This window comes from Eumetopias jubatus, unplaced genomic scaffold (genome assembly GCF_037043125.1).
Source record: "Eumetopias jubatus isolate StellerSeaLion01/CBP00866 unplaced genomic scaffold, mEumJub1_p1.0 scaffold_1, whole genome shotgun sequence".
Taxonomy (NCBI): domain Eukaryota; kingdom Metazoa; phylum Chordata; class Mammalia; order Carnivora; family Otariidae; genus Eumetopias; species Eumetopias jubatus.
Window position 1 is genome coordinate 63,939,248 of NW_028274807.1, and position 27,624 is coordinate 63,966,871.

Here is a 27,624-nt window from a genome sequence, read left to right on the forward strand (position 1 = left end):
GAGCTGGCAGAAAAGCACCTCAGGCCAGAGCAGCTTGCAGAGTGGGCCGACACAGCACGAGGAGAAGGAGAGGGCAAGGTGAGTAGACTGATCTCCCTCTGCAGGGAGGACAAGTGCACTCTCAATAGCTGGGCTGCTTTCCTGGGAGGCCGGCGGGGGTCTGAAAGGCAAAGGGGAGAGGATCATTTCCTCGGGAATAGATCTGTCATTTTTTGTAACTTGGAATATTATAACAATTTTGTTCTCTTTTACTTTAAATGGTACAAATTGTTTTCTTAAACCATTTGATATTGCTCAGTTCTCAGAACTGAGGTTAAAATTCTGGGAGTGTTATTCACCCACCCTGATTCCAACCTCCAGTTTCCTGACAGAAAGACCAAGAAAAATCCAAGAACCCTGGGAAAACCTTTATCTCCTGATTAAAATTTCAGACAGACCCCTGTGGACCCCAATTTCCTCGTGAAGTCAGAGAAGCAAAAAGAAAATTTAAGGAAACGGGCCATGTTCTTTCTTAATAATGTAGTAGGGAGAAAGTTCCCTAGTCATCTTGTCAGAAATCATTTGATCCTGCCTACTCGTAATGGGATTTGTGAGGCAATTTACTCTTGTTTCTTCTCTGCAAACAGTTCTGTTTAATAAATGTGTCAGTTGAAATAAGTAAACAAATTAGCTTTATCTATGCAATGTTATTTTTACATAATTTATTTTTACTCTTCACCAATTAGTTGATCTACAGGATCCACAGGCCCTAACTATTTTTTCGTTCTAACAACGTTTCTACACATAATATGAATTAAGTTTCAAATAATGCTAGTATTATTCTGTGTAAGTTTAAAACCCCACTTATAACTAATTTCAAAGATTTTGAACACATTTTGAATTTCATTAATTTCAATGTCTTTTTAAAATTAAAGACAATGTTGGTCGACCGTTTCTCGATATATATACATATTTTTACATACTTAAATAGTTTTCAAATCGTGAAAGAAATGGTTTTCCCTTTGATTAGCTCTTCTCAACGAGGAGAAAATTTTCTTATTTTGCTTTCTGCTGCAACAGACTTTTTTCCTTTCTGCTACAATAGGCTTAAAAATCAACTCACCTACTTTTTTTTTGTTTTTATTACCTGGAAAGAATATAGACTTGTAAATCCAAAGGGGAATTTACATACTGTTTAGTCAAGAAAAACAAATGAAATCTCAATATTTCTTTTTGACCTCTCCAGCTTACATTCTTACCGAGAGCAAACATTGATCAGCCCATGCAGGCTGCCCACACCCCTGAGGTTCCCTAACTGGGGCAAAGACCAAATTCACAAAGAGGTGCCCTAATATTACCTCTCCCAAGGAGTCTCCACAGCATTCTTGCCTTGGGGCCAGGCTTCCTGCTGGCATTGCCCACACCTGAGGTCCTCACTTGGCTGAGAAAGCCTGAGCCATTGCTTCTACCTTAGTCCTGACTTCAGGTGGGTGAATGACTCTGAGGTCAGCATGGCAAGCATCAGGAGTCTAGAACTCTCTGTGATGATGGAAATGCTCTATACAATAGCCACTACCTACCTACCTGTGGCTATTGAGCACTTAAAATAGGGTTAGTGTTACTAAAGAACTGAATTTTAAATTTTATGTAATTGAACTAGTTGGAATGAAAATACCTACATGCAGCTACTAGTTACCATATTAGAGAGAGCAGGTTTAGAGCTTTAAAGCAAGAAAAACCAATGGAGGCTGTGAGCCCTGGGTGTCATGGTGTCATGACCCTGGAAACAAGCACCATTTTTCATCATTCCCAGGGACTCATCCTACCCTAAACTTAAGCAGACCAGCAATTGTTCTGATCCAAAATCCTCACACCCATCTTTCTTCTCCCCTCTAAGTCATACAACTGTCTACTCTTGTTCTGGGTTTCAAGGGCAGGGCTGAGGCAACAGCATGGTGTGTTTCTTGTTTCTTCCTCTTATTTCTCTATTTTTTTTTTCTTTTGTTAATCCAAATTTCTCTAGCATGAGCTAGAGTTTGAGGTGTGGTTTGCATGTTCTCTGGTCCAACAAATTTGAGTGAGGAAAAGAGGTAATGAATTTGAAAACATGATCTCATGCTTGGTGGGAGAGTCTCACTTCTTTTTCTTCTGCTTTGAAAGTGGTTTGGTTAGTGAGCAATGGTTTTTAGCCCTATTCAATGTGTCTGGAAACATCAACACTGTGGATATGAGTAATTTTTATAAGAAAACAAACTGAATGAGGGCAAAAGAAAAAAAAGAAATAAAACTCTAGCCTTTTAAAATGTTTGCATTCCTCAGAGCAAAGGAGCTCCTGGGATGTTGAGCAATTTGAGTATATCATCATGGTGCCAGGCCACTGGGCAGTTTTTAACAGGGCGGGGCTCACAGAGGCTATTCTTGAATGCAGAAAACATTTTGAGGCAAGCTGCATACTTTCAGTCAGGGGCGATAACATTTCTGCAGTGGACAGCCACCACTCGGCTCTCTGCCCTCTAACAATCCCACCTTTTAAAATTCACCTCACCCCATTTGCTTCTTTGTTATCCCTGCCAAGTTTAAGAAGAAATCTAATGCCTATGAGGGAAGTGCTACTTTGGAATAACACACAAAGTTTCCGCAGACCCCATATTTGAAATAGCTGATACATACTGGAGGCTACAAGGGAAGGTAGGAGGGGAAGACACATCATATTGTCAGGACTCAGTCTCTATCCATGGAATACAGACCCAAGACTCCAGATCATGCATTAGGTTAGTCCACTGAGGCTCTACACTCCTTGGGTCTCTTTCTCTCTCGTGTGTCTTTCCTCTCCCTTTGGAAATACAAGGAAGGGATTTGATAAAATCATTCACAATGAGGCATTGACATTGATGACTCATAAGACACACTGTGCCTCTTTTATATGGATGTGCATTCTGATCAGAAGCAAAGGAGTAATTCTCTCGTGGGATTTCAGAAATTAGGGTAAAGAGGGAGGAAGACTGAATGGAGGGCAAAGACAGAAGGCTCTCTCTTTGCCAGCTTTGTTTATGTGACTCCCTTCATGGCTTAACCTGTAAGAGAAAAGAGCAGGGCAGGGCATGGGACTTTCTCTCAACTTTAAAGAAACATAAAGGGAGGTGTTGTCTATCTACCTTTAAAAAGAAGAATGATTAGTGACAAACTCAATAAAAGGCTGTGAAGAGTCAGGAGAGCTGGACTTGAATCTTGACTCTGCAAACAACACATCCGTGATCTTGAACAAGTCACTTCGCCTCTGGGAGCCTCACTTTCCTCATTTGCACAATGAGAGGACTGACTACAAAGCCTCTACATCTTCAGCCAAATAAAGAGAAATTAGTTTTAAGGAAGTGGCTCCCATGGCTGTAGGGGCTTGCAAGCCCAAAATCTGTAAGGCAGCCGCAAATTCAGGAAAGAAGTTGATGCTGCAGTCTTGAGTCTGAAATCTGCAGATGAGCTTTCTGTTTTGCAGTTTGGGGGCAAAGTGGCTTCTTCCTTGGGAAATCTGTCTTTGCTCTTAAGGCCCTTAACTGATTGGAAGAGGCCCATCCCTGTTGTGGAGAGTAATCTGCTTTCCTCCAAGTCTATTGATTTAAATGTCAGTCATGTCTGTAAAAATGTCTTCACAGCCACAGCTAGACTGGTATTTGACCAAACAACTGGGCACTGTATCCTAGTCAAGGCCCTAGAGAACACCACAGTTTATAGTCTGTATGGAGAGTGCTACCATCTGTCCTTACCTTTTGTTCTCTCTCCAGGCCTGTCCTCTCCGGTAAGGGCAATACATTCATAACGTCTTTTTTTTTTTTTTTTTGTAACAGCCATTGGTGTGAAAATTTGTCAAAGTTTTTATTGTTTTAACTTAAATTAGTCTGCCCTGGTGCACAGGCATTCAGAACCTTCAAAGAACTCTGAAAGATGAGCCAGGCCTGATGGTTTCCTTTCATGGAAATCATGTTGCCTTTGCTCCAAGTTTGCCAAGAACCCCTTCCCGGACGCTCCTCCAGCTGTCTATTATGGAAGTCGCCTGTTTTCCAGGGAACTTTCCTAGAAGTGTTCCACTCAACACAGGTCTCTTTGACACAGAGACTATGTAATATCAATGTTCACATTTTGACCAGGGTTTTCCAACTTCACTTTTGAGTGTCTCCTAACTCCCTGGGAACTAACTTTCTAGCTCAGTACTTTTCCTACATCTTTCATTCCTCTTAGTTCTAGAAGAGTGGTTCGTAGCCACTCTGGGGCTCACCTATGTGGCTCAGAAATTCAGAGTTGATGAGGGAAAGCTCTCCACTCTTGCTTCAGCCAAATTTTGATCTGATTTTATATATTAGCATCCCATATTAAAATCTTATGTCCTTTGAAATGTGGCTCTGTGTTTTAAAACAAAATTAAATCACTAGTTTTAGGTGTTTTCACCATTCAAGTCTGTTGGCTTGGTCTACCTGCTTCAAGAAACTGAGGCAAAAGTAAAGAAAATGAATATTGGTTGAGGAACTAATATTGTGTTAGTATTCACCTATATTCTCACTAAATTTTCACAGTAACCTTTTGAGTTAGTTACTGTGATACCCATTTAGACATAAAGCTCAACAAGATTAAGAAACTACCTGAGCTCATAAAACTGCTAAGCAGCAGGGATGACTGGGTGGCTCAGTCGGTTAAGCGTCTGCCTTCAGCTCAGGTCATGATCCCAAGGTGCTGGGATCAAATCTTGAATCGGGCTCCCTGCTCAGCGGGGAGCCTGCTTCAAACCTCTGCCTGCCACTCCCCCTGCTTGTGCGCTCTCTCTGACAGATAAATAAATAAAATCTTTAAAAAACAAAAACTGCTAAGTAGCAGAGCAGAGATTCAAACCCAGGTCTGTCCAAAGCCCCTGCTCATCCCATTTCACTGTACTTTCTAACCCATTCTGCAACAGAGGTCTCAGCAAACAAGTCACTCATATATTCATTCATTCGTTCATTCATTCAAATACACATTCTAAGATCTACTTTATCTGTCTTTTGTTTAGCAAAATAATTTATTGAGTGCCTACTATGTGTCAAGTACTGTGACACCTTGGACCTAGAAAGACAAATGAAACAGGGTCCCAGCACCTTCTCCTGCTTCAGAGACTCTTGCAGTAATAGAGTGCAGGGAACTCTTTGAACATTGATAACAGAAGAATGCACAGGGGGAGCAGAACAGAGTCCCCCCTAAGTAAATTCTGCAGCCCGTGCATGGAGGAGAATCTCGAGTGTCAGCCTGACATCACCTCACCGTCCAGAGCAGAAGCACTAGAGCTAGCCAAAGCCAGAGGGATGGAGCCCAGTGTCTGGGTGTTCTGTTCAGGAACGTGGACGCAATGCAGAGAGGGTCCCTTCCATACAGATGTGCTGCTTGGTACCTAACTCTGGCCACACCCCAAGCGCAACTGGGAAGCTTTTTTCTTGTCCCAAAGAGATTATTCCACACCCCCCATGAATCCTTCCATGGAAAATAAGAAGCAGCACACATGGGTAAGGCCTATAGATCCCCACAGCAGAGCACACCCCAGGCAAGGGACAGAAGGAAGGTAGAAGGGGCTGCTTCCCCTCAACCTGGAAGACATTACCTCCTGGCTAGGCCCCGGGTGTCACTGGTGCATAAAGCCAAGCCACAGCCCAATATTCTGCCCTTCCTAAATATGCCCCTGGTTATTAATCATGATTTCTTAGGTTTATAAACAAACAGTATTTGCCAACCCCTTCCCCATCTTTTTTCTCAGCGATCACAAAGACCCCATCAAACACACTGTGTTTTACCCATTTTATAAAGAGGAAGCAGACAGTGAGTGACATTGCCCAGGGGTACACAGAAAGGCTGGGCAAGACTGGGGTTTGAAGCTCAGCATTCTGACACCACGTCCAGTGGGTTCACAGACCACAGCCACTAGGCCACAGCGTGAGCCACGAGGAGCCTACACTTGGCTTCCTAACTGCCATCTCTCTTGACATTTGTGGCTGTTTGGCAGATGCAACAAATGTTTTAGGTTCTCTATACACCGACCTAGTCTAAAATAGAGGTGACCAAGGAGAGGCTATGAAACGTCGACTCTCACATTAACCTACACATGTGCACCTTTTCCTTCCAAGAATTTTGGTCCCAAGGAGTGGGTGAGAAAACTGCAGGTTTGGGGTACATCTAAACAAATTTTGTGGGAAAACGTGGGTGCAGCCCTGGGTCTGGGGAAGATGTGCAAATATGAGTGCAATGTCAAGGAGCCTAGGAGACAAGAACCTGGAGAAGTGAATGAAAAGAGGCCCAGTGATTCTGACCTTGGCAAAGGCGGATCATCTGAGCAGCAAAATGGACCTGTTCTCTCTGTTTGAGGGTTAGCAAGGAAGTGAGCCAGGTATTGCTCTTTAGATTAGCTCTGTGACAGGACTTTATACATTGCGCAGTGTTAAGGAAATGATCCGAAACAAGACAGACCTGGGTTTGAATCTCAGCTTTTTTTTTTAAGATTATTTATTTATTTATTTGAGAGAAAAGGGAGAGAGAGAAAGAGCTTGAGTGGGGAGAGGGGGGCAGAGGGAGGGGGAGAAGCAGACTCCCCACCTAGTAGGGAGCCCGATGTGGGGCTCGATCCCAGGACCCTAGGATCATGGGATCATGACCTGAGCCAAAGGCAGATGCTTAACTTACTGAGACACCGAGGCGCCCCTGAATCTGAGCTTTTGCATTTTCTGGCAATGTGGCTTTGGGCAAAGTAAGCAATCTCTCAAGCCTCCCTTCCTTCATCTGCAAAATGGCAAGAAAACAGATTCTCCCCTAGATGCTCCAGGAGGGCAGCTCTGCTGACGCCTTGATTTTAACCCAATGAGACTCCCGCCACACTTCGGACTTCCACTTCAGATGTTACATCTGTGTTGTTTAAAGCCACTAAGTTTGTGGTAACTTGTTATAGCAGCCGTAGGAAATTAATACAGATTTCGGTAAAACAAAACAAAAAACAAAAAACAAACAAACAAAAATCTCTTGGATCTGTTGAGAGATGAACTAAGTGCCTAACATGTGCTGAGGACATCAGTCTTTAATAAATGAGAGATTTCATCATCGTTTTGTTATTTTGGAAGATGGGAGTGACTTCCTAAGTTATTATGCACCACTGATCCCAGAGGCCTGAAGGAGAGGAGAATGCACCGGGCAAACAGAAAAATCTAGTCATCAGCAACTGGAGCAGGTCTTGCCCATCACTATATCCCTGCCCTTCCATAAATCAGCCCGCAGTCAGGCTGCATCCCCGGCACTTCCTACCGCATGCCTGGCTCGATTTCTTCCCTTCACTCTTCTCTTTGCTCAAAGCAACCCCTCATCTATCTCCCTCTCCCCCTCTTGTCTGCAGGGTTCCCCCTGATCCTGATGGGCAACCCTCTCACCGAGTACTCAGTTGTCTCTTTCCCGCTTTATAAAACTCTGTGGCCGGTCGTCTTTGGAAAAGTGTTTAGGGGGTTGATGAGTCAACCGTGTCCAAATCCCATGTTGAGTCCCTTCAGCTCCTTTCTGGCCCAATAAAGTCCCTCTTTGGTGGCCTGCCTACCCTCTGCCTTAAATCCCTAGTGCTATCTCCCCCTTTATTTGACCGCATACAGTCATTTTTGCTTGAATCCATGTTGCTGTAATCACACTTTAAATTCCTTAAAAGAACCAAGTGCTTTTTTCTGTTCTTTAAACGCAACTAATCAACACAAGTAGGCTGCTACCCAGCAAATGGGTGCATAATCCATACTGGTGGAAATGGCACTGCACTTGGCTTCTCCAGATTTTTGCCCTTTACTCTCTATACTTACCATTGTCTGAACTTTCACCTTTCACCGTCTATTTATTTTTGTCTCTAGATGGTAACTCAACTGGTCAGGAGCAATGTCTGCACATACCAGTCATGAACTTTACAATGTGGCTGGTCTGGTCACAGGAGTAAAGATCTCCCTTGGTGGAGTTTGTGCATTCACTCCTTCAGGGCCCTCGGGCTCCACTCAGTCTGGTGTGTGACAATTACTGGAACAATTGCAGGAAAGAATAAATGTCACTTCTAAGCAGAAACTACACAGAAAGGTCTTGTAACAATGGCCCGATTTCTTCTATTCACTCAGCAAACACTGATGGAGAAGCCATGATGCACCCAATTCTGGGCCCAAAACACTTATGGATTTTAACTCCTTCAATTCCCACCGCTGTCCAGGCAAACGAGTAAGGGAAAATAGACAAGTGGAGGTTATGTGGAAGGTTGTTGATGCTTACAGTGTAAAAATGAAGTTAAATTTTAACAAGGTCTAAGTAGAAAGCTTGCCTCCCTTTAATTCCCTATACAAACTGGGATTTTAGCCAAACTGCCTCAGTTGCTACCTCATGGTCACCTTGCTCTTCTGGGTCTCTGCTCCCTGATTTTTCCTTTCCCTGAAATGTTGGCGACCCCCACCTTCCTCCCACATTGCCCTATATCTCTAGTCTACTTACCAAAACCATACACATTCTGCAAGGCTTACACCTTCCCTACTCAGAACTCCCACAGCACTTAGGGTCTTACTAGATGTAATTAAAGTTACTTAGGAACTATCTTAGCTTCCCTACTAAAGCATAAAATCCTAGACTACAGCAATCTCCCTTATTATCTTTGTATACCTCAAAACTCAAGGTGTATCCTTTAATACATTTTGATTTAGAGCATGAATGCAGAAGTGATTAGTCACTTAAATCAATACCACAGCAAGAGATGGCTTTTCTGAAGGTATTTTAAAGTACAAAAGCTAAAGTAATTGACCCATACACTTACCCTCATGTTCCTTCCAGAGACTCCTCAGAAGGGAGAGGCCCACTTATTTTTAGTGCCATACAAAGCACTAAACCTCGTAAATAATTCCTGGGAGCCAGTGTGGGCTGGAGGATGAGCTTGGGCTCCAGAGTCATGCAGACCAAGGTCTCCAGCCTGGTTCTTGCACTTACTGGTTGCATGACCCGGCGGATCTGAATGACGTAAATTAAAGCTTTAGTTTCCTCACCGGCAGGATGAGGCTCACCTTTTTTTTGTTTTCTACCTAATCTTGGGCTATGAGAATGAGATGTGTGTGAGAGAATCACCGAGGAGAGCCGCGCATGGAAGGAACTATACGTCCGCCCCTCTTCTCCCACACCCTGCCTTGTGCAACAGGGTACTTTATTTTTATTTACTTATTTATTTTTCCAAGTTTTTATTTAAATTCAAGTTAGTTAACATACGATGTCGTATTGGTTTCAGGAGTAGAATTTAATGATTCATCAGTTGCATATAACACCTGGTGCTCATCACATCACACGCCCTCCTTAATGCCCATCACCCGGTTGATTACCCCATTCCCCCACCCACCTCCCCTCCAGCAACCCTGTTTGTTCCCTAGAGTTAAGAGTCTCTTATGGTTTGCCTCCCTCTCTGTTTTTATCTTATTTTATTTTCCCTTCCCTTCTCCTATGTTCCTCGGTTTTGTTTCTTGAATTCCACATATCCGTGAAATCATATAATTGTCTTTCTCTGATTGACTTATTTCGCTTAGCATAATACCCTCTAGGTCCATCCATGTCATTGCAAATGGCAAGATTTCATTTCTTTTTGATGGCTGAGTAATATTCTGTTATATGTGTATATATATATCACATCTTGTTTACCTACTCATCAGTCAGTGGACACTTGGGCTCTTTCCATAGTTTGGCTATTGTTGATAATGTTGCCGTAAACATTGGGATGCAGGTGCCTGTTCGAATCTGTATCTTTGTATCCTTTGGGTAAATAAACAGGGTACTTTTTAAATTGCCAATTATCTTTGAAGGTAACGAAATATTCTGATAATAATGGTTTTTAACAGCTGCGTGTAGCCCATATGGGCCCTGTCAGCTCTGGCCATGTGTTTACTTTTTGGGTTTTGGTTCACCGCAACCAAGGGCAGGAAGAGCCATGCCAGGATCCCTGCCCAGTCCTCAGCACCCCATGTTTGCACTTGTCGATGTACAGGACCTCAGTTCATCACACAGATGTGTGCAGTCTGCATATTCTACACCTTAAAGGACCACTGAAAGTCACTGATGGGACACCAGCAAGCTTTCCTTTTTCTTCTTCTTCATAAAATTACGGTAAAAAAAAAAAAATTACAGTGATTCCTGAGCTTAGTAACCAAATTCCCACCCTTGCTAAATGATTGCCTAAATTTGGTTTGGATGCTTTGGAATGCAAGAAGGTGATCCGCAATGGTGTGAGGTAGTCACGTCATGGAACATGAAGCAGCATTTGTCACCTGGTCCTATTCAGTTGTACTGTTCTCCACTGTGTCTCCAGCTTGTGCCAAATCCTGAAGATGGCCAAAGATGACTCCACCATTCATTGTTTCCAGGGCCTGCTGATTTTTGGAAACGTGATTGTTGGTGTAAGTACGAGTATTTTTCAGGAAATTCTGTTCCTTCTGTAATCCCAGTTTTTGGATTAATCAAAAGTGAGAGTTTAAAGGAAAATAATGATATAATTACTCGCTTCCTCTCTCTTTTCTTCATTCCAGGAAATGTGTTAGTAAAATATGTTAGCTAGAACTTATATAAATAATCATATATAACTATGCAATATGTTGAAAGACCATGGTTTAAAAAAAAAAAAAAAAGGATATTTCCCTCCCAACTTTAAAACACAGGAATCTGAAAGAAGCCATGTCCACCATGGTCAGTGTCCAAACATTCCCACCACACACACACTTTGGTGTTTCTTTCCTATTTCACCTTGGTTTGAGCTCCATGGAACTGTTCTGTTAAGGCTGTTGGGGACAGATGTTTGTGTTTACATGTCTTTATCACACGGAGGCCAGTGCCAGGAAAGTCAGAGTGGCTCAAAGGCTGTGTGGGCTCAGTGTGCTGACAGAGCACTCGAGAGTCAGGATCACTGGCTCTAGGCCCAGCCCCACCACCAACTGTACTCTGGACAAGTCGTCAGCTTTCAAGGCCAAGAGCCCTCGTCTATAAAATGCAGAGTGTGGGAAAGATAACCACCAAGGTTCCTTGGTTTTTTGGCACTCATGTGTGAGTATGACCACACATATATTATATTATAATATCAAATATTATAATCCAGGAATTTGGGCAGAGGGCAGTGGAAGTGGGGCTGGGAGGTTATCTCCATACGAGAAGATATTGTTGAGTGGTTCATGCCCCAATAACTCTAGATGGTCTAAAATTGCCTGGGTCTTTTCCCAAATAGCAATAAGACAGAGTGACATGTGGGAGGAAGCATACAACTTATTAATAGGTTGGAAGGAGCTATTTGATTTCCTGGTAATGAGTTTAAGTCCATGGCTTTGAGCCTATGCAGGGACAGAGTGAGTCTCGCTCATAACCCCCTCCCCACTGTTCGGCATCCCTTTCCCAATGCTGCTCTCCTGACCACCGGCCTGATAGAACGCCCTCTGCCCCCAGATGTGTGGCATCGCCCTGACCGCAGAGTGCATCTTCTTCGTATCCGATCAGCACAGCCTCTACCCACTGCTTGAAGCCACCAACAATGATGACATCTACGGGGCAGCCTGGATTGGCATGTTTGTCGGCATCTGCCTCTTCTGCCTGTCAATTCTAGGCATCGTAGGCATCATGAGATCCAACAGGAAAATTCTCCTGGCGGTGAGACCTTAAAACTCTCTACAGTGCCCTCCTGGATCAATTCTGATGGACTGTTTCTTCCTCCCTGAGCACAGTGATTTGGCTTGTAGTGGGGCAGGTGGGAGCAAAGAGCCAGGTGAGGAGTGACAAGGAGGCTGAGACTCTCCCTGCGCTGAAGCTTGTCCATGTGGGGGCAAGGATGTCCTCCACTATTGCAAGTCCAGAAGATGCCAGTGTAGAGGACCCACAGGGGAGAAACCTGGGGGTGACCCTGGAACACTTTCCAGCTCTGTGCTTCTCTACCTGGTGTCTGCATGCATCCAGCAGGTACAGCCAGGAGCTCCACAGGCCAAAGAAGAGACAGAGTGAGAACATGATCATTAGATTTTTTTCTCTTGACAATAAGTAGTCTAAAGCATTATTTTAATATTAATCAGTCATTGATATTTTAGGATACAAAATGCAAAATATGCACGAATTTTTAAGAGAAAGCATGAGATTTTTCCGACATTTTTGAGCTCAAGGCTGATGATTTTGTATAAAGACCTGCATTTCCCATATTTTGCATTCATTCTACTTTTCAGGGACCCTAGAAAACCTTGATGCATGCACTAGAGAGGATAGAGGACAGCTTCAGCTCCCACATGCCTGTGGTGCTCGAACACCATGCACCCACAGAGAAGCTTCTGTCCTGAGCCACAGACAGCAAGGTCATGCCCTGCCTTTGTAGATGGAAGCAGACGTGCAACCAGCAGAGCTAAGAACACTTGGTATTGGACCTAGACCTCTATTCTCTGCCCCCATGCTCAGGACAATAGTTTCTCACACTGTGATGGCGTCCCACCCCCACTCCCACCCTAAAATAACTCTCCTACCCAAATGCTACAGGACCTGAGTTACCCCTTTATGGAACAAGCCCAGCAACTTAAGATGCTTGTTGGTTTACTTTTCCTGTGATCTAAACATTGTCCCGGCACCCAGAGAATGCAGAACATTTACATTCTCTGATTCCTTTAGCATGAGTTGGTTCCAGGGCAAAAGCACCCACTTCTTCGGGGTGGGGAAAAGAATGCAGGGAAAGGGGGAGGAGGGGCAGGTGTCCCCAGAGACAAGTTTCACCTGCATCCTGGTCTCATTTTGGACCAGTCACGTATGCATGACACAGCCAGGAGGGAACATTCTTCACTGTGTCCTGCAAAGGAAAGGAGCAAGGGAGAAATGGAGAAAATCCCTGTACCCCAGGCCTCCTTTCTGGAGTGTCTTTAAGGGCTTTCCAAGCCCCTTTAAGAAGAACCATCAACACTCTTTTTTTTTCCTTTTAAGGATTTTATTTTTAAGTAATTTCTACACCCAACGTGGGGCTCGAACTCACAACCCCGAGATCAAGAGTCACATGCTCTTTGGACTGAGCCAGCCAGGTGCCCCCAACCACCAAAGCTCTTGACAAAAAACAAGGCAGCAAATGTTATGAGGCCTCTGACGGTGCTCCTGCTACTCACTCCCCAACCAAAGACTTTCTGTGAGCAGTAGCTGAGTCGTTAGGGCCGCCCAGGGTCCTGCTCAGAGAGCCGTCCCTGCCCAGGGAGAGAGCACAGTTTTCCTTTGCCTTCCCCCACCTACACTGACTGCAGCACCCCTTCCCTAGAAGAATGCAGGGACCCAAAGCAAATATGCAAGACTGAGGAAAGCGAAGACAGACCCTTGCGAATAGTTCCCATCCCAGATTCAGAGGCAACTTGCTGTTCAGATATTTTTCAGTCATAAATAGAGGCAGTGTGGTGGGGAGGCATCGTGTGAAAGTGTGTGCGCATGCGTGAGCATAAACACACAGACACACAAGGGCAACACACAGTGAGATGTGTTCCGCTCGCCTGACCCATACCTGGAGGCCTGGGGGCTGCGAGAAGAGTGCCGGCGAAGGGCTGTGTACCTGGAGGCTGCCCGCTCCTTTCTGATGAGACTGGACCCTTGTCAGGAGGGACGATGAATGTTAAACGTGATCCAGTTCATCTTCTTCTGACCTCTGTAATTCTAAAGTTTCAATAAACCATAAAGAAAATTTCTCTCATCGAGAGGGGATTTATGAAGCTCTATATAGTGTCTGATCCCTCCAAGACTCTCTTGCCAGCCATTGAATGACCAAACACACGCACACACACACAAACACGCGTGCACACACATGCACACGCATGCACGCACACATCAGTTCGTTCTCTTGTGTTTGTTTTGCTCAGTTAAAATAGAAATGTAGGGTACTGGGCTGAGAAAGCTCTGTATTCAGTAGTCATTTGTTCTCTGGGCCTAAGGAGGGAATTGAGCTGATTAGCACCTAGCTCCAAGTCTTGTTCCAAACAGCTGATCAATGAAGGTTTGTTGAATAATTTCATTAATGATTAGATGGTTTTACTTAGATGCATATGCTGAAAGAATATGACAGTTATTTTTAATTCTCTTTTTTTTGGAGATAAATGTAATTCTTTTTTTCCCCATTTGTTCCCCTTCCAGTATTTCATTCTGATGTTTATAGTATATGTCTTTGAAGTGGCATCTTGTATCACGGCAGCAACACAGCGAGACTTTGTGAGTACAGTCACAAGAAGCACAGAGCGAAAATGGCCCCGGGGTCTTCACTATCATAGTCACGATACCGTGGCTGACATGTATTAGGCCCTTACTCTGTACGAGGTACCCCAGTATGTGCATTAATATTAAATATACAAGTCTACTTAATTCTCATAATAACTTTATGAAATAGGTATTATCACAAGGGTCACTCTATAGATAAAGAAATGAGATTTAAAAAGGTGAAGTAACTTGTCCAAGGTTACGCAGCTGGTAAGTGAAGGAGGAGGATCCTGAGTCCAGGCCGAGCAGCTCCTGGGGCCCAAGCCTACACTGCTATGCCCTTCCCACTATGCCGTGGCCACCGGCCCTCCCGTAGGATGATCAATGATCCACAACATCTGAGATTTCCTCTCAATTCAGCAGCCTGCTTTCTCTCCTTTTCTCCACTTCCTAGCCTAAGCCACCCTAAAATGCCTGCCCACCTGGTCTCACTGGGATTTCTTTGAAGATGGGGGTTGGGGGTGTCTTCTCCCTTCATGGGGGCTTCAGCCGTCCAGAGCCTCACACCCCACCCACCCCTTCTTGGGGGCCTCTGCGAACAGTTTTACTCCAGGAGACAATGTTGAGTGCCCCTAGCAGTAGGCTGAGTAAATCATTTTGCTTCCTTGGGGATGAGCGTGCTAACTCTCCTCTTGTTGTCTCCTCCCACCATAGTTCACACCCAACCTCTTCCTGAAGCAGATGCTGGAGAGGTACCAAAACAATAGCCCTCCAAACAATGATGACCAATGGAAAAACAATGGAGTCACCAAGACCTGGGACAGACTCATGCTGCAGGTAATGCCTGCGATTTTGGCATTCTGTGCCTAAACCAGTATCCAGGAGTGAAGGTATGGATGGGACTGAAGTCAAAGAGTGGGGACCACAGCCTCTAGGACAGTTTCATTCAAAAAGAGACTGGACGGGGGCGCCCCGGTGGCTTAGTTGGTTAAGTGTCTGACTCTTGATTTCAGCCCAGGTCATGATCTCAAGGTCATGAGATAGAGCCCTGCATCGGGCTGGGCATGGAGCCTGCTTAAAATTCTCTCTCTCCCTCTCCTTCTGCCCCACTCCTCCTGCTCACACAGGCTTTCTCTCTCTCTCTCAAAAAAAAAAAAAAAAAGAGAAAAAGAAAAGAAAAAGAGACCAGACATAGGCAAGTTCATTTATTCTTCTTATCTATTCCTCCTGTGTGCACATAACTCAATGGAACCCGTAAATGTATATTTTATTTCTGAGCCATGATGTTGATTAATTTCCATTTAGGGATAATGACATTGATAAGAAATTGAGATCAATCACACACACTGCCTCTTAGAACTCAAGCATCACTTACACTGAAAGAACAAGTTTGCTTCCTCCACATCACAGTTAACTCAAGTGGCAAATATTGCCTATTTTGCTTACTTAGTACCGATGGGCTAGTCCTGCCAAGGACCATGGGCTATGACCTGACTTGATTGCCCACTTGTCTGTATGCATCATACCTTATATGCAAGTTTACCTTAAAGATCATCAAAAATCCAAGTCTTTCAGAATATCCACTATTACCCCTACGTTGCCTTATGTATATGGATGTCTATCTGTACGTAAGCCCTAACCTGACCCAACTCTCACACTGCCCCCTGCCTCCCTCCCCCTCCATTGGCTCACAGTGCATCATCAGCCAACTCCCTTAGCCCCTGCCCCCTCCTTGATGTCTCTTTACCCTCTATCCTCTAGCACTTCCTTCATTTATCTGAATATTCCCATTCCAACCATTCTTTTTACCCCATTAGGACCTCCAATTCACTGGCCACTTTTTTACTTTCTGTCACTCTTCTGACTATAGGTCACGTACTTTTTCTACTCTCTTAGCAAGAACTAAGCTCTTCAAATGAAAATGCAAATGGCCACACATCTGAAAAATCTTACCAACTTTTAAAAACCCAGTCTGAACTTAACCATTTTCCCCCAAAAAGGCTCAGATCAAAATATAGGATAATTACTTTCCTTCGCAAGGTATTTTCCATAATCCAGTGACAAAATAGGATTTACTTTAAAGACACTAATTTGGGGTGCCTGGGTGGCTCAGTCGGTTAAGTGTCTGCCTTCAGCTCAGGTCATAATCCCAGGGTCCTGGGATCGAGCCCCGTGTTGGGCTCCCTCCACGGTGAGGAGTCTGCTTCTCCCTCTGCCCCTCACCCTGCTTGTGCTCTCTCTCTCTCTCAAATAAATAAATAAAATTAAAAAAAGATAAAGACAGCTGATTTACCATCAAGTTTGTTTGAAAGTAATTCATTCTGGAAAGTTGGGAGGGGTCTATAGTTTTAATTTCTCCCCTTGAAACATTTTAGCAGAATTTCTACAAAGGAAGGAAAGTGATATGAAGTATGTTTTATCCTCTACCCTCAACTCTATCCAGAGTGTGAGGATATTAGCTATGTGTTCCTTGATCTTCCGCTCTTATGTAGGGGCAGAGCTGTGTGCCACCAGGTTTGGGTTATTTTTTTCCAGTTTACTCTAGAAAATGTTAAAAGTACAGAAATGTAAAATAAGAATTACTCATCACTTCTTCACTACTAAAAATTTTAATTTTCTGATTCTCAATTTGCTCATATGTCATATGAGAATAATCATACCTCCCTCACATTGCTATAACCAGATATTAGTATTAATAATAATTAAGGGTTTACTGGGGTACCTGGGTGGCTCAGTCGGTTAATCGTCTGCCTTCAGCTCAGGTCATGATCCCAGGATACTGGGATCAAGCCCCACATCCGGCTCCCTGTTCAGCGGGGAGTCTGCTTCTCCCTCTGCCCCTCACCCCGCTCACGTTCTCTCTCTCTCTCACTTTCTCTCACTCTCTCTCTCAAATAAATAAATAAAGTCTTTAAAAAATAATAATAATAATTAAGGGTTTACTATGGGCAAGGCAGTATACTAGACAGGTCAGGCACATTAGCTAGTTTAATCCTCACAGGAATTCTGAGGACCATGGACTGCGTGAAGGAAACAAGGCCATATTTTACAGTGAAGGAAAATGAGGCATAGTAGGGAGTTGAACTCATCAGAGGCTACAGAGCTCATTAGTGGCTAACAGAGTAACAAATGTTGAAGTATTTTGTAAGCTCTAAAATGTAGGTTATCGATACCCTCAGTTCCCATTTGGGAATTCTGGGGAATTTGGGGAATTCTGGTAAACGTAAGATAGGGTATATTTTCCATATCTTCTTTCTCCATAAAATCTCAGTTGCTACATTCATGGCTCTAGCAAGGAGCATGGAAGAGAATTTTGTATCTCTCCTCTGCTGACAGGACCATTGCTGTGGTGTAAATGGTCCATCAGACTGGCAGAAATATACGTCTGCCTTCCGGACTGAGAATAATGATGCCGACTATCCCTGGCCTCGCCAGTGCTGTGTGGTGAACAATCTTAAAGAACCTCTCAACCTGGAGGCCTGCAAACTAGGAGTGCCTGGTTACTATCACAAGCAGGTGAGTCCTCTCTGCCCAACACCCACTCTTTATGAGGGAAATACTGATTAACTATAGGTAATAATCTCTCATGAAGAATTCTGCATCCTTTTTCCCTAAACCTTATGTCAAGTATTTCCTTCTCTGTCAATAAAATGCAGTTGCTAATCTAGGGCTGTTCTGGGGAAATCTACCTTTTAATAAAATTAACAGAACATGAGAATTGCAATAGCAAAGTCCAACTTTGCTTAAATGCAGACTATTTGTACAATAGAATATAGGCTTGGTATTTCAAAAACTATTTCCATTAAACGAAGATTTATTCTATTTTTGCAAAATATAAATTGGAAGGGGTATGTACAAAAAAGATGTTTTGCTAGTGCCAAAGCAATGGTAATTGCTGACAGTAAATGCAGCAATTATATAACCACCTTCATTATTCAGTGGTAATATAGGATGGTCTTAATAGAGTATTAAGTTGATGATTTGGGTAGAAGGCAGTTTACATACAGATGGTTTTTGAGAAAGTGTTTCCAGCCTGATTAGAATGATATAAAGATCCTGAAAACTAGCATTTATTACTTACTAAAGCCAGATACCGTTCCAAGTGCCATACATATATTAACTCATTTAGGGCTCAAAGGTAGGTGCCAGTATGATTCTTATTTTATGGACGAGGAACTGAGACATAGAGGTAGAAGATGTACCTTGCCCAAGGTCACTCAGCAAGTAAATGGTTGTGTCAGGATTCAAACCCAAGCAATCTGGCTCCAGAGCCCAGACTGTAAGCCAAGAAAGAACTTGGAAATATTCCCAAAAAGCCTGAGGAGAATTCTCCTATACTTGTGGTCAGCCTCCGAAATGCTTCTACTGCTTTGCGAGTTACCACTTTGAGGGAAGCTGGTTGTGTGCCAGTTCATTAAATATTGAGAAATGTCAGACTCCTTTAGTCTGGGAGCAAATAATACAAAGCGCACTTTCAAAATGAAGGACACCGAACAGCTGATCATCATGCCATACCTGGAAAGGTGCCTGGACTAGGATGGGTTGCATTCATCCAGAAAAGGACATGGGAGTGATGCAGATTATTTTGCAGAGTCCTTCAAAGCAACCCTTATTTAGCTTTTTGGCAATGTTGTTTTGGTGTCATTTTAACCAGTTACTTTCAGATTGCTCTAAGAATTAAATGTATTTCTTATAATCACAGTATGCAGTATAATGATCACTCTCGGGAATGATAAATGCTTTCAGTATTTCAACCTTGGCACGGGCCCACACAAACGTATCTTGATTGGATTGGATTGTGTATAAACCGTATCATCTCTGTGAAAGGGACAGAAAAAGGTATTTGCCCTGAGATAATCAGTTGATCTCCTTAGGACATGCAATGTGTCTAGTAGCAAGGGACCTCCCCATTGAGTTTTGACAACCCTTCCCACCTCCTCCCTTGAGGTTCCTTGGCCTCACCTGTCCTTAACATTTCTACCTCCTCTAGCCGCTAGCCACACCACAACTACAAACTTACCATCATGTAACCCTACTCGCCTGCCAAAGTTCTTTCTACACCTGAAATTCCTCTCTCTGTCCCCACCTCTCTGGGCTCCTACTCTCTCAATCTCACTCATTCTTCACCCTTGACACCTTTCCACCTCTCCCTCTCCCAGTCCCCCAGATTCACACACACCACCATTCTTTCTGAGTTATAGGTCCTGCTACTTCTCCTATAGCAATCCCTTTCTACCAAGTAAAATATGCCGCCCAGTACTTCCTATACTTTACTTCTATTATTGCAGTTGGTGCCTTGAGTCATATTGTAAGTATTTGCTCACAAATCTATTTTTTCTGAGTCTCCTCGAGGACCAGGCATTACTCAATTCTGCATCTTCAGTACTTCACATATTGCCTAGCTCAGAGCAGGCACTGAGAAATGGTTGGTGGGTGAGTGACTGAAGAGGGGAGTGACTCTGTTTTTCATATCCATATTGCAGCTTTTCAAAATCTACATTGCATAAATGAAGGCTAACAAGATTAGAGATGTCCTCATAAATGTGGGGAAATAGAAAAAAAAAACAGAATTTCACATAGCATGTCAGATGCAGATATATGTATTCTTACACGTGGTCCATCTGCCCCAGAAATGCTACGTGCAAATTCTGGTCATTATACCTCAGGAACATTATCACAGAACTGAAGAAGATCAAGGGAAGCAACATTACAATGATAAAAAACAAACAAACAAACAAACGAAAACCACCATGACAAGGAACTAAATTAGAAGAGGTGAAACAACTGGGGCTTTTGTCTGTGAGTTCCATGAGAACAATACCCACGTCTGTCTTGTCACCGCTGAATGCCCAGCCCAGCACCTGGCACCTGACATAAGTGGGTTCTATGGGTACATATTAGGACAAACGACCCCCTCCCAGGATTGTCGGGAGGATCCGTGAGTAATGGATATAGGGATGCTTGTGAGTTACTGTGTCATAGATGATACTGTTGTAATTATTACTTCATATCGGGCTCCATTCATCCTATCAATGTTTATTAGGTGCCTACTTTGTGCCAGGCACTTGTGCTGGGCTCCAGAGATTCAGCAATGGGCACAATAAGATCCCTGTCCTCGTACTTGTACTGTAGTATGGGAGAGAGACACCAAACAAATACATGATAAATTCCAGGTAGTGATAAATGCCATGAGTAGAAGCAAAGCAGGGGAGTGTATACGGAATGACAGGGGAAAGAGTGTTTTTCTCTATGATGGTCAAGAAAGGCTTCATTGGGATAATACTTGCACAGAGTTCTGAATTAAGTGAGGAAATGAGACACTCACTTAAAGAAGATTGGAGAAGGGAGTTCTAAGCAAAGGAAGCAGCAGGTGCAAAGGCCCTGAAGTGGGAGCATTCTTAGCTTTTTAGAGGAACATCAAGGACATCAGCATGGCAAGGCCAGAATGAGTGAAGGAAGGGTAGAAGGCAAGGATGACTTAGATTTTGTAGGGCTTGACTCTACATGGAAGGATCCCCTCCTTAGGAAAAACGATTAAAAATGTGCATACAAAATTAGGTGCAGGGCCTTGAAATGGTCTTGTATGTAAGCAGCCCTGAAGTTTAAGTTCATTAGCTTTACAGGGAAACAGCCTCTGGTAGAGGACGCTGGGCTCATAGAGAGAGGCAGAGCCACATCAGACAGGGCCCCATAGGCCACTGGGAGGACTCAGAACTTCATTTTTAGGGTGGTGGAAAGCCATTTCTTTTGAGCAGGGATTTGAAGTGATCTGATTTATGTTTTACAAGCATCCCTCTGGCACTGTATAAGGATAAGTAGGGTGCCCACAGTGGACTCAGGCCCCAGGGAGACCAGTTAAGAGGCTGTTGTAGTAATTCTGGAGTGAGACCATAATGGACCAAGATGGTAGCAGGAAGTAATAAGTGTTTGGATTTGAGATATATTTTTAAAGTAGACCCAAAAGGTTTTGCTTAAGTATTTGATGTTGGACAAGAGGAGAACAGTTAAAGATAATTTCAAAATTTTTTACTTGAGCACATAGGTGAATGGAGATGCCTACAACATAGAGAAGAGTAAAGGGGAGGGAACTAAAGGCTTAGCAAAGTCAGGGTGTGTAAGTGGGTTAACAAGGGCCTCAAGCAGGGTCAGAAAGATGAAACCTCTAGTGTTCACCTGTAGCCACTGGGCAGGGTCTAAACTTCAAGGTCAGCCTTTTGAGGACATTTCCCTCTGGAGCACAGTGGTCCCTGGAACAACCTGGCTATTGCATTCCCTAGACTTCTCCCGGAGCTTTAGCACAGGTCACTCAGAGGGCAGCTCTAACCCCATGCACTTTGCATGGTGACTGGAACAGAGTGTGCTGCGTATAAAAACTCACTGGATTATGGCATGCATGAATGAGTGATTTGATTAACAAAAAATGAATTGCTTGCACCGCACACCGTGGCTTCTCAAGGTGTCACTAGAATCCAATAAAGATATGTTGAAATATGATAGCAAATGAGAATTTAGACAGCATGAAATAGGGGTTCCTTTAATGGTTAAAAAAAACCCTTTGATTTTTATAGATCAGAAGCACTTTTATTTAAGAACAAACAAATCAAAAGGTACCTCTGCCCTCAAAACAAAAAAATCTGTAAGGAGAGAAAAAATACTCAAATTTTATTAAGAATGCTTTATATTGTACTTTATACTACAATTAAAAAAAAAAAAAAAAGAATACATTGCCCATGTAGTCAATACGAAAAAATGTTAGCCTAAAATAGCAGTACCTTTGTTAGACTGAGTGGTAAAGACACAAAATAATGTGATTTAGAGTAATTGTTGAACAGGACTATTTCTATTCCCTCAGCAAAGCCCCATTTAATACCTGGCTCTCCAGGGGATGTGGAAATAACCTGGTTATGTTAACCTAGACTTTGGAATAGTATTGATCCAAGTGGAAATCTGCTTTCCCGCCCATCCCTTACATCTTTTTCTCTGGTTCCTCTCACACCCACGTGGAATCACCTGCTCCTCTAGGGATGCTATGAGCTCATCTCTGGACCGATGAACCGACATGCCTGGGGGGTGGCCTGGTTTGGATTTGCCATTCTCTGCTGGACTGTGAGTATTTCCCTGCACTTGATAAGGAGAGAACTTGAGATTGCCCCTGGTTAACCCAACCACACTAGAGAGTCTGGAAACAAAACCTCAGACCTGAGGGCTAGTCAGGAAGCTGTGGGCACCAGGCCAAGGACAGTGGATTCGATTGGCAGGTGGGGCATTTATATCCCCTCCAGGGGAAGGGATGTGCCCTACTAGCCAGGTCCCCTAGCTGATGGGGGAGCATTTGTCTGCTGCTCCAGCCCTCCGGATCTCATTAATTCATTATAGTTAGATACCAAAGAAATCTAAGTGGTTAGATACCACTTCCTGGGGAAGCTTGGAGAAAAGAAAATATGCCTGGGCCCCAACCTCTGAGATTCTGATTCAGTGGATCAGGGACCCAGGCATTAAAAAAAATTTTTTTTTCCTATGATTCTAATTTGCTGTCAGGATTAAGAGCCATTATATTGGGGAAGCAATTCTAAACTTTTGGTTTCAGAACCCCTTTATACTCTCAAAAATTATTGAGGACTCCAACGAGCTTTTATTTATGACGGCTATATCCATTTATATTTACCCTATTGGAAATTAACCCAGAATTAAAAAAAAAACTTATTAATTCTTTTGAAATAACAATAATAAACTAATTACATGTTAGCATTAACAATATATTTTTGTGGAAAAAGTGACTATTTTCCAAAACAAAAAATAGAAAAGTAGCTTTGTTTTACATTTTTAAAAGTCTGGTTTTAATAGAAGGCAGCTGGGTCCTCATATTTGCTTCTTCACTTAATCTGTTATAGTATGTCGCTTAGGTTGAAGGATTTGAAGAAAATCCACCCTCACGCTGATAGGTAGCTGAAAAAAACCAGGAGTGTTTTGATAGCCTTATCTAAAGATAATTGTGAATATTCTTCTTTGGTACTACACAGAAGTTGACAACTAGCAGTTTCTCAGAGGTTAGTTGCAATGTGGAATCTCAACAAACTTTTCAGACTCTATTATATTAAAATACATTTACATCAGTTTGTCTTACAATTTACATAAATCTTTTACGCATTCATGATTCTATAACATCATGCATTGGTCATTTGGGAAAATACTGGTTCACTGAGTTATGCTGATCTTCCACATGTTGGCTGAATTCTTTACTCAATACCAAGAAGTCACATTCTTTGCTATTGCCACATTGGAAAGGATCTTTATCGTGGGGATGCTATCAGCCCACCATGACAGAAACAAGTGGCCTGATTTTTGCTTGAGCGCCCAAATTTATCACTGGCAACAATACTGCCAGTTGTTTTCCTCAAAGACACAGGCTCACTTTGTAAATTTTTGAGAAAATGTCTGCCAAACATCCAATCTGAATAACTGTAGCTTGTCTATTAATCATTTTTTCAAGTAAAAATCATGTTTCATGCAAAAATGGCTAGTTCAGGGGCACCTGGGTGGCTCAGTCGGCTAAGCATCTGCCTTCGGCTCAGGTCATGTTCCCAGGGTCCTGGGATGGAGCCCCACGTAGGGCTCCCTGCTCAGTAGGGAGTCTGCTTCTCCCTCTCCCACTGCCTCTAACCACAGGCCCCCCCACCCCCGCCCAGCTCATGTTCGTTTTCTCTCTCAAATAAATAAATAAAATCTTTTTTAAAAATGGCTAGTTCAGTATACAATCAAACAATCACACAAGTGCTTTTCCTTAAGACAACCATCAGATTTCAGTATGCAACAAAACTACTTTATGCATACTTTCCGTTGCAAGAATATTAAAAAGATGTATATTCAGGGGCGCCTGGGTGGCTCAGTTGGTTAAGTGGCCACTCTTGATTTCTGCTCAGGTCATGTGATCTTAGGGTCTTGAGATCGAGCCCCCCATGTTGGGCTCCCCACCCCATCCCGTGCAGGAGCGCACGTGCACTTTTTTAAAAAAAAGATTTATTTCTTTGAGAGAAGAGCAAAAGAGCACAAGGGGGGAGAGGGGCAGAGGGAGAAGCAGACTCCCCGCTGAGCAGGGAGCTTGATGAGGGGCTGGATCCCAGGACCCCAGGATCATGGCCTGAGTCAAAGGTAGACGCTTAACCGACCAAGCCACGCAGGTGCCCCAATAAATAAATCTTTCAAAAAAAAAAAAAGATGTATATTCAAAGGTGAACATTTAATAAAACTAGTCATTCTTACTGCTTCATCAAAAACAATCTCAAAATTCTAAAACTCTAAATCTCTTATAGTGCCTTTGAACTGCAAGTACATAGCAGTGAAGAATACACTGACTCCTAACACAGTTCAATGCCTCTACCTCAAATCCTGCTAAGATGCCGGCATTTTTACCTTCCCCAGCTTTTGCACCGTCAATGCAAATGTGGAAAACAGTGAAAAGAGCAAATAAAGTCTTAATATTATTATGCAAATGGTCTTGACATCAGGCCCACCCACAAGGGTCCCTTGGGTGTTTGTGCACCACACTTTAGGCGATGCTGGGTTCGGGGTGAGAAGCTGAGTGAGGCAGGAAGGGAAAGTGAACTCCTCTGAGAGTTCATGCTCACCCACCCTCAGGAAGTCCCATGGACACCGCACACACCGTGTCACCGTCACTCCGCTATGATGTATTTGTCTCTGCCAAAAGCCTGGGAACCAGCTGCCCTCTGTATCCCCAGGGCCTAGCAGAGCACGTAGCAGGTGCTTGATAGTTTGTTGAATGAATGGAAAATGGTAACAGTGAAGTTTCTGTTCGTGAAATGCTAGCAGGAACTGTGGGACAATGCTTAAAGGCTCTAAACAATCTTACAACTCCAGACCAGTTGAAACTCTTGACATTTCCATAAGCATCAAATGGACTCTGAATCTAGTAAGTCCCCCTGAAATTCAAGAGGTAAGTGAGAGGAACTAAATGTATTGAAGGCCTGCTATGGACAAGACATTATATCCAATACTTTTAGCATTAAATCCCCACAACAGTAGCTAGGTAGGGAACCAGTTTCCTTGGGTAAGTACCTTACCTTCTGTGTCCTTGGTCTCTTCATAGAGTTCTGGAAGCATTCAGTGGGGTTATATGTGTAGCACTCAGAACAGTGTCTGATGTATAGTAAGTTGTCAATAAACATCAGACATTAGTGGTCAGAGTATTTCTTTCTCATTCCGTCATCTGACTCCGGGGTAGGTGAAGAATATTATCATTACCTTCCAGATGCAGGGAGGAGTGGTAGAGCTGCAACAGAACCAGAACCCAGAAATTCTCACCCCTCGCCCAAGTCAAAAACCTTGAGTTCTGTGACATTCTGCAGGGGCAGCCATTCCAGTCACATTTTCCCAGCATTTCTGGGAAAAGAGGGGGTTCGTGGGAGGAGAGATTCAATGCTAGAAAGCAAGAAACTTGTACCTCCAATTGGTACATACAAGAAATAGGAATCCACTGGAAGGTCATTAGCCCTGATGGGAAGAACGAATTTCTTTAGTTTAGCTGGTTTAGCACAGACGTGAGAGGTGCAACCCCAGCGGACAGGGAAGTCTAGGGCAGATTGGCGCAGGAAAGGGGGAACGGAGATGCTATTGCTGGGTGGCAGGATAGTTACCTCTGCCCCAGGAGGTTTCTTAAGGCAAGATTACTCTTAAAAATTCAGCATCATCTAAGCCTGAGTGAACCTAACATCCTTTTTCCCCCCAAGTATGAGTTGTTTCTAAAACAATTCCTTATTTTTGTTTTTTTCCTTTGTATTCTAGTTTTGGGTTCTCCTGGGTACCATGTTCTACTGGAGCAGAATTGAATATTAAGAACAAAGTGTCACCACCACACCACCTTCCTGCAGTGACTCTGGACCCGGTGCTGCAAGCGAGCTCTCCTAGTAGAGCTCACATCTGCGCCCCGCGGGGGCCCTGTGCCTTCCTGCTCAAACTGCCAAGTCAGTTGGTGTGGTGTTTGCTGGGCTCTCAGCCTCTCAAAATTATTCTCACTAGTGTTTTCAGCCTGGTCTAGGGTTCTGTAACATTCTTACAGCCAGTAGGAAAGGGAGATTTTAGGAAGTCTATAACTACTTCCATCCCTGCTTATTTTTAATTTGGGGGCATAAAGACTTCTGCAAGAACCTGTTACTACAGCAAGCCAAGTCTGTTATTTGGACAGCAAGGTTGCGTGTATTTCTCACTGCTTTCTAAAAGGGCCTTGCAAAGGCTGTCCTTCTTCTCAGTCTTGCCCAGGTGAGAGAACTGAGGAAAAGGTTGCTGAGAGAGAACTTTGGTCCTTGTCCTATGGTGGCTCTCCTGTACACAGACTCAGGCGATTCCCTTAAAGCAACCTTAGGACTCTTTTTTCTCCAGGACAATGCCCAACCTTGAGTTAATAGTGGTTGAAACTTCCTCTCGGACATGGCAGGGTGACATGCGTGGAGTAAGCTCAGTTCTCCCATTAATTTCTTTTACTGTCAAAATATTTCTCTTCTGAACTATGTTTCCATTTGTGGTCCTGAAAGAAATTCTTATAATTCAGTATTTGTCTAAGTCTTATAAATAAAGAGGGCTTTTAAATATGTTCATTTTCTTTTGTTTTTACCAGTGGCGTAACTGGTCACATACAAGTGTAACAAAATGAGTGTTCCAACAGAAGAGCCTTTTAGGCTCATGGGAATTAACGTTTAGGAGATGGAAAATGCAACTGGGCGAGGTTTCCTGCTGGATGCCCTGTAACCTGGCTGTACAGTTAGATGGTTGGAACTTCTAAATTTACTTTTACTTTTCACTCCTGCTGCACTTACCCCAGTAGTGGTGATGGAGCTCTGGCTCCTCAATCCTTTTCCTCCTGCAATGGAAGCATCTCGAACTTCCAGCTGTGAACAATGTCCCTTATGAAGGAAATGTAGGTTTTCTTCAGGGTCCTACTCACAGCCAACTCAGTCACAAGGAGTGCCCCAATCCCACACTCTGGTGCCCTGGTGAGTTAGGCTGAGCCCTGGGGTTGGGAGGGACAAGGGAAGAGTGGGGTGGGGGCACACTTGCTGGTAAAGCTGGGACAGCAGCCTGATCCTTAATTCCCAGCATAAGGGGGCAAAGTCTTCTGTCCTGACTCCCAACCAGCTTACCCCACCCATGTCTCACCTTGTCCCTCCCGGAAGAGGGCTTCGGGTGTCAGGATAAATGACACCTGCACTTAGCTGAGAAGGTTCTCTCCATGGTCTTTTAGAAGAAAGAAAGAGAGGGAAGCAGATAACTCTGGGGCAGGCTTTGAAATGCCTCCCATGTGTTCTGATGCCTTTTTCTTAACACTGCTATCCAGGTTTTCCAATGCCTCATGCTTTCTGCTGGCTGAGCTAAGTCTGCCTCAGATCCACTTCTGACTTCCCTTCTAGGGCTTTGTGCATG

At 43.5% G+C, this 27,624-nt stretch overlaps 2 protein-coding genes across 3 annotated transcripts in view; both read left to right on the plus strand.

The window, feature by feature from the left end:
* Positions 1-6,353, plus strand: part of TEX55 (testis expressed 55) — a 34,103-nt gene extending 27,750 nt beyond the window's left edge. The window contains exons 4-5 of the mRNA XM_088022922.1: positions 1-78; positions 6,117-6,353. Of these exons, the coding sequence (XP_087879048.1) occupies positions 1-78; positions 6,117-6,353 (315 nt within the window). The remainder of the gene's footprint in view (positions 79-6,116) is intronic.
* Positions 54-26,043, plus strand: UPK1B (uroplakin 1B). Of its 2 annotated transcripts, none has more exons than XM_028110715.2 (8): positions 54-73; positions 10,328-10,415; positions 11,449-11,649; positions 14,134-14,208; positions 14,908-15,030; positions 17,530-17,709; positions 22,216-22,299; positions 25,993-26,043. In XM_028110715.2, exons 2-8 carry the CDS (start codon positions 10,347-10,349, stop codon positions 26,041-26,043), a joined length of 783 nt encoding a protein of 260 aa, XP_027966516.2. In that variant the 5' UTR covers positions 54-73; positions 10,328-10,346. The 2 variants fall into 2 exon arrangements, with proteins under 2 accessions (XP_027966516.2, XP_087883827.1); XM_088027701.1 differs by lacking the exon at positions 54-73 and adding an exon at positions 11,919-11,999 and having other exon boundaries at positions 10,347-10,415; positions 11,449-11,650; positions 14,132-14,208.
* The last annotated feature ends 1,581 nt before the right edge of the window (positions 26,044-27,624 follow it).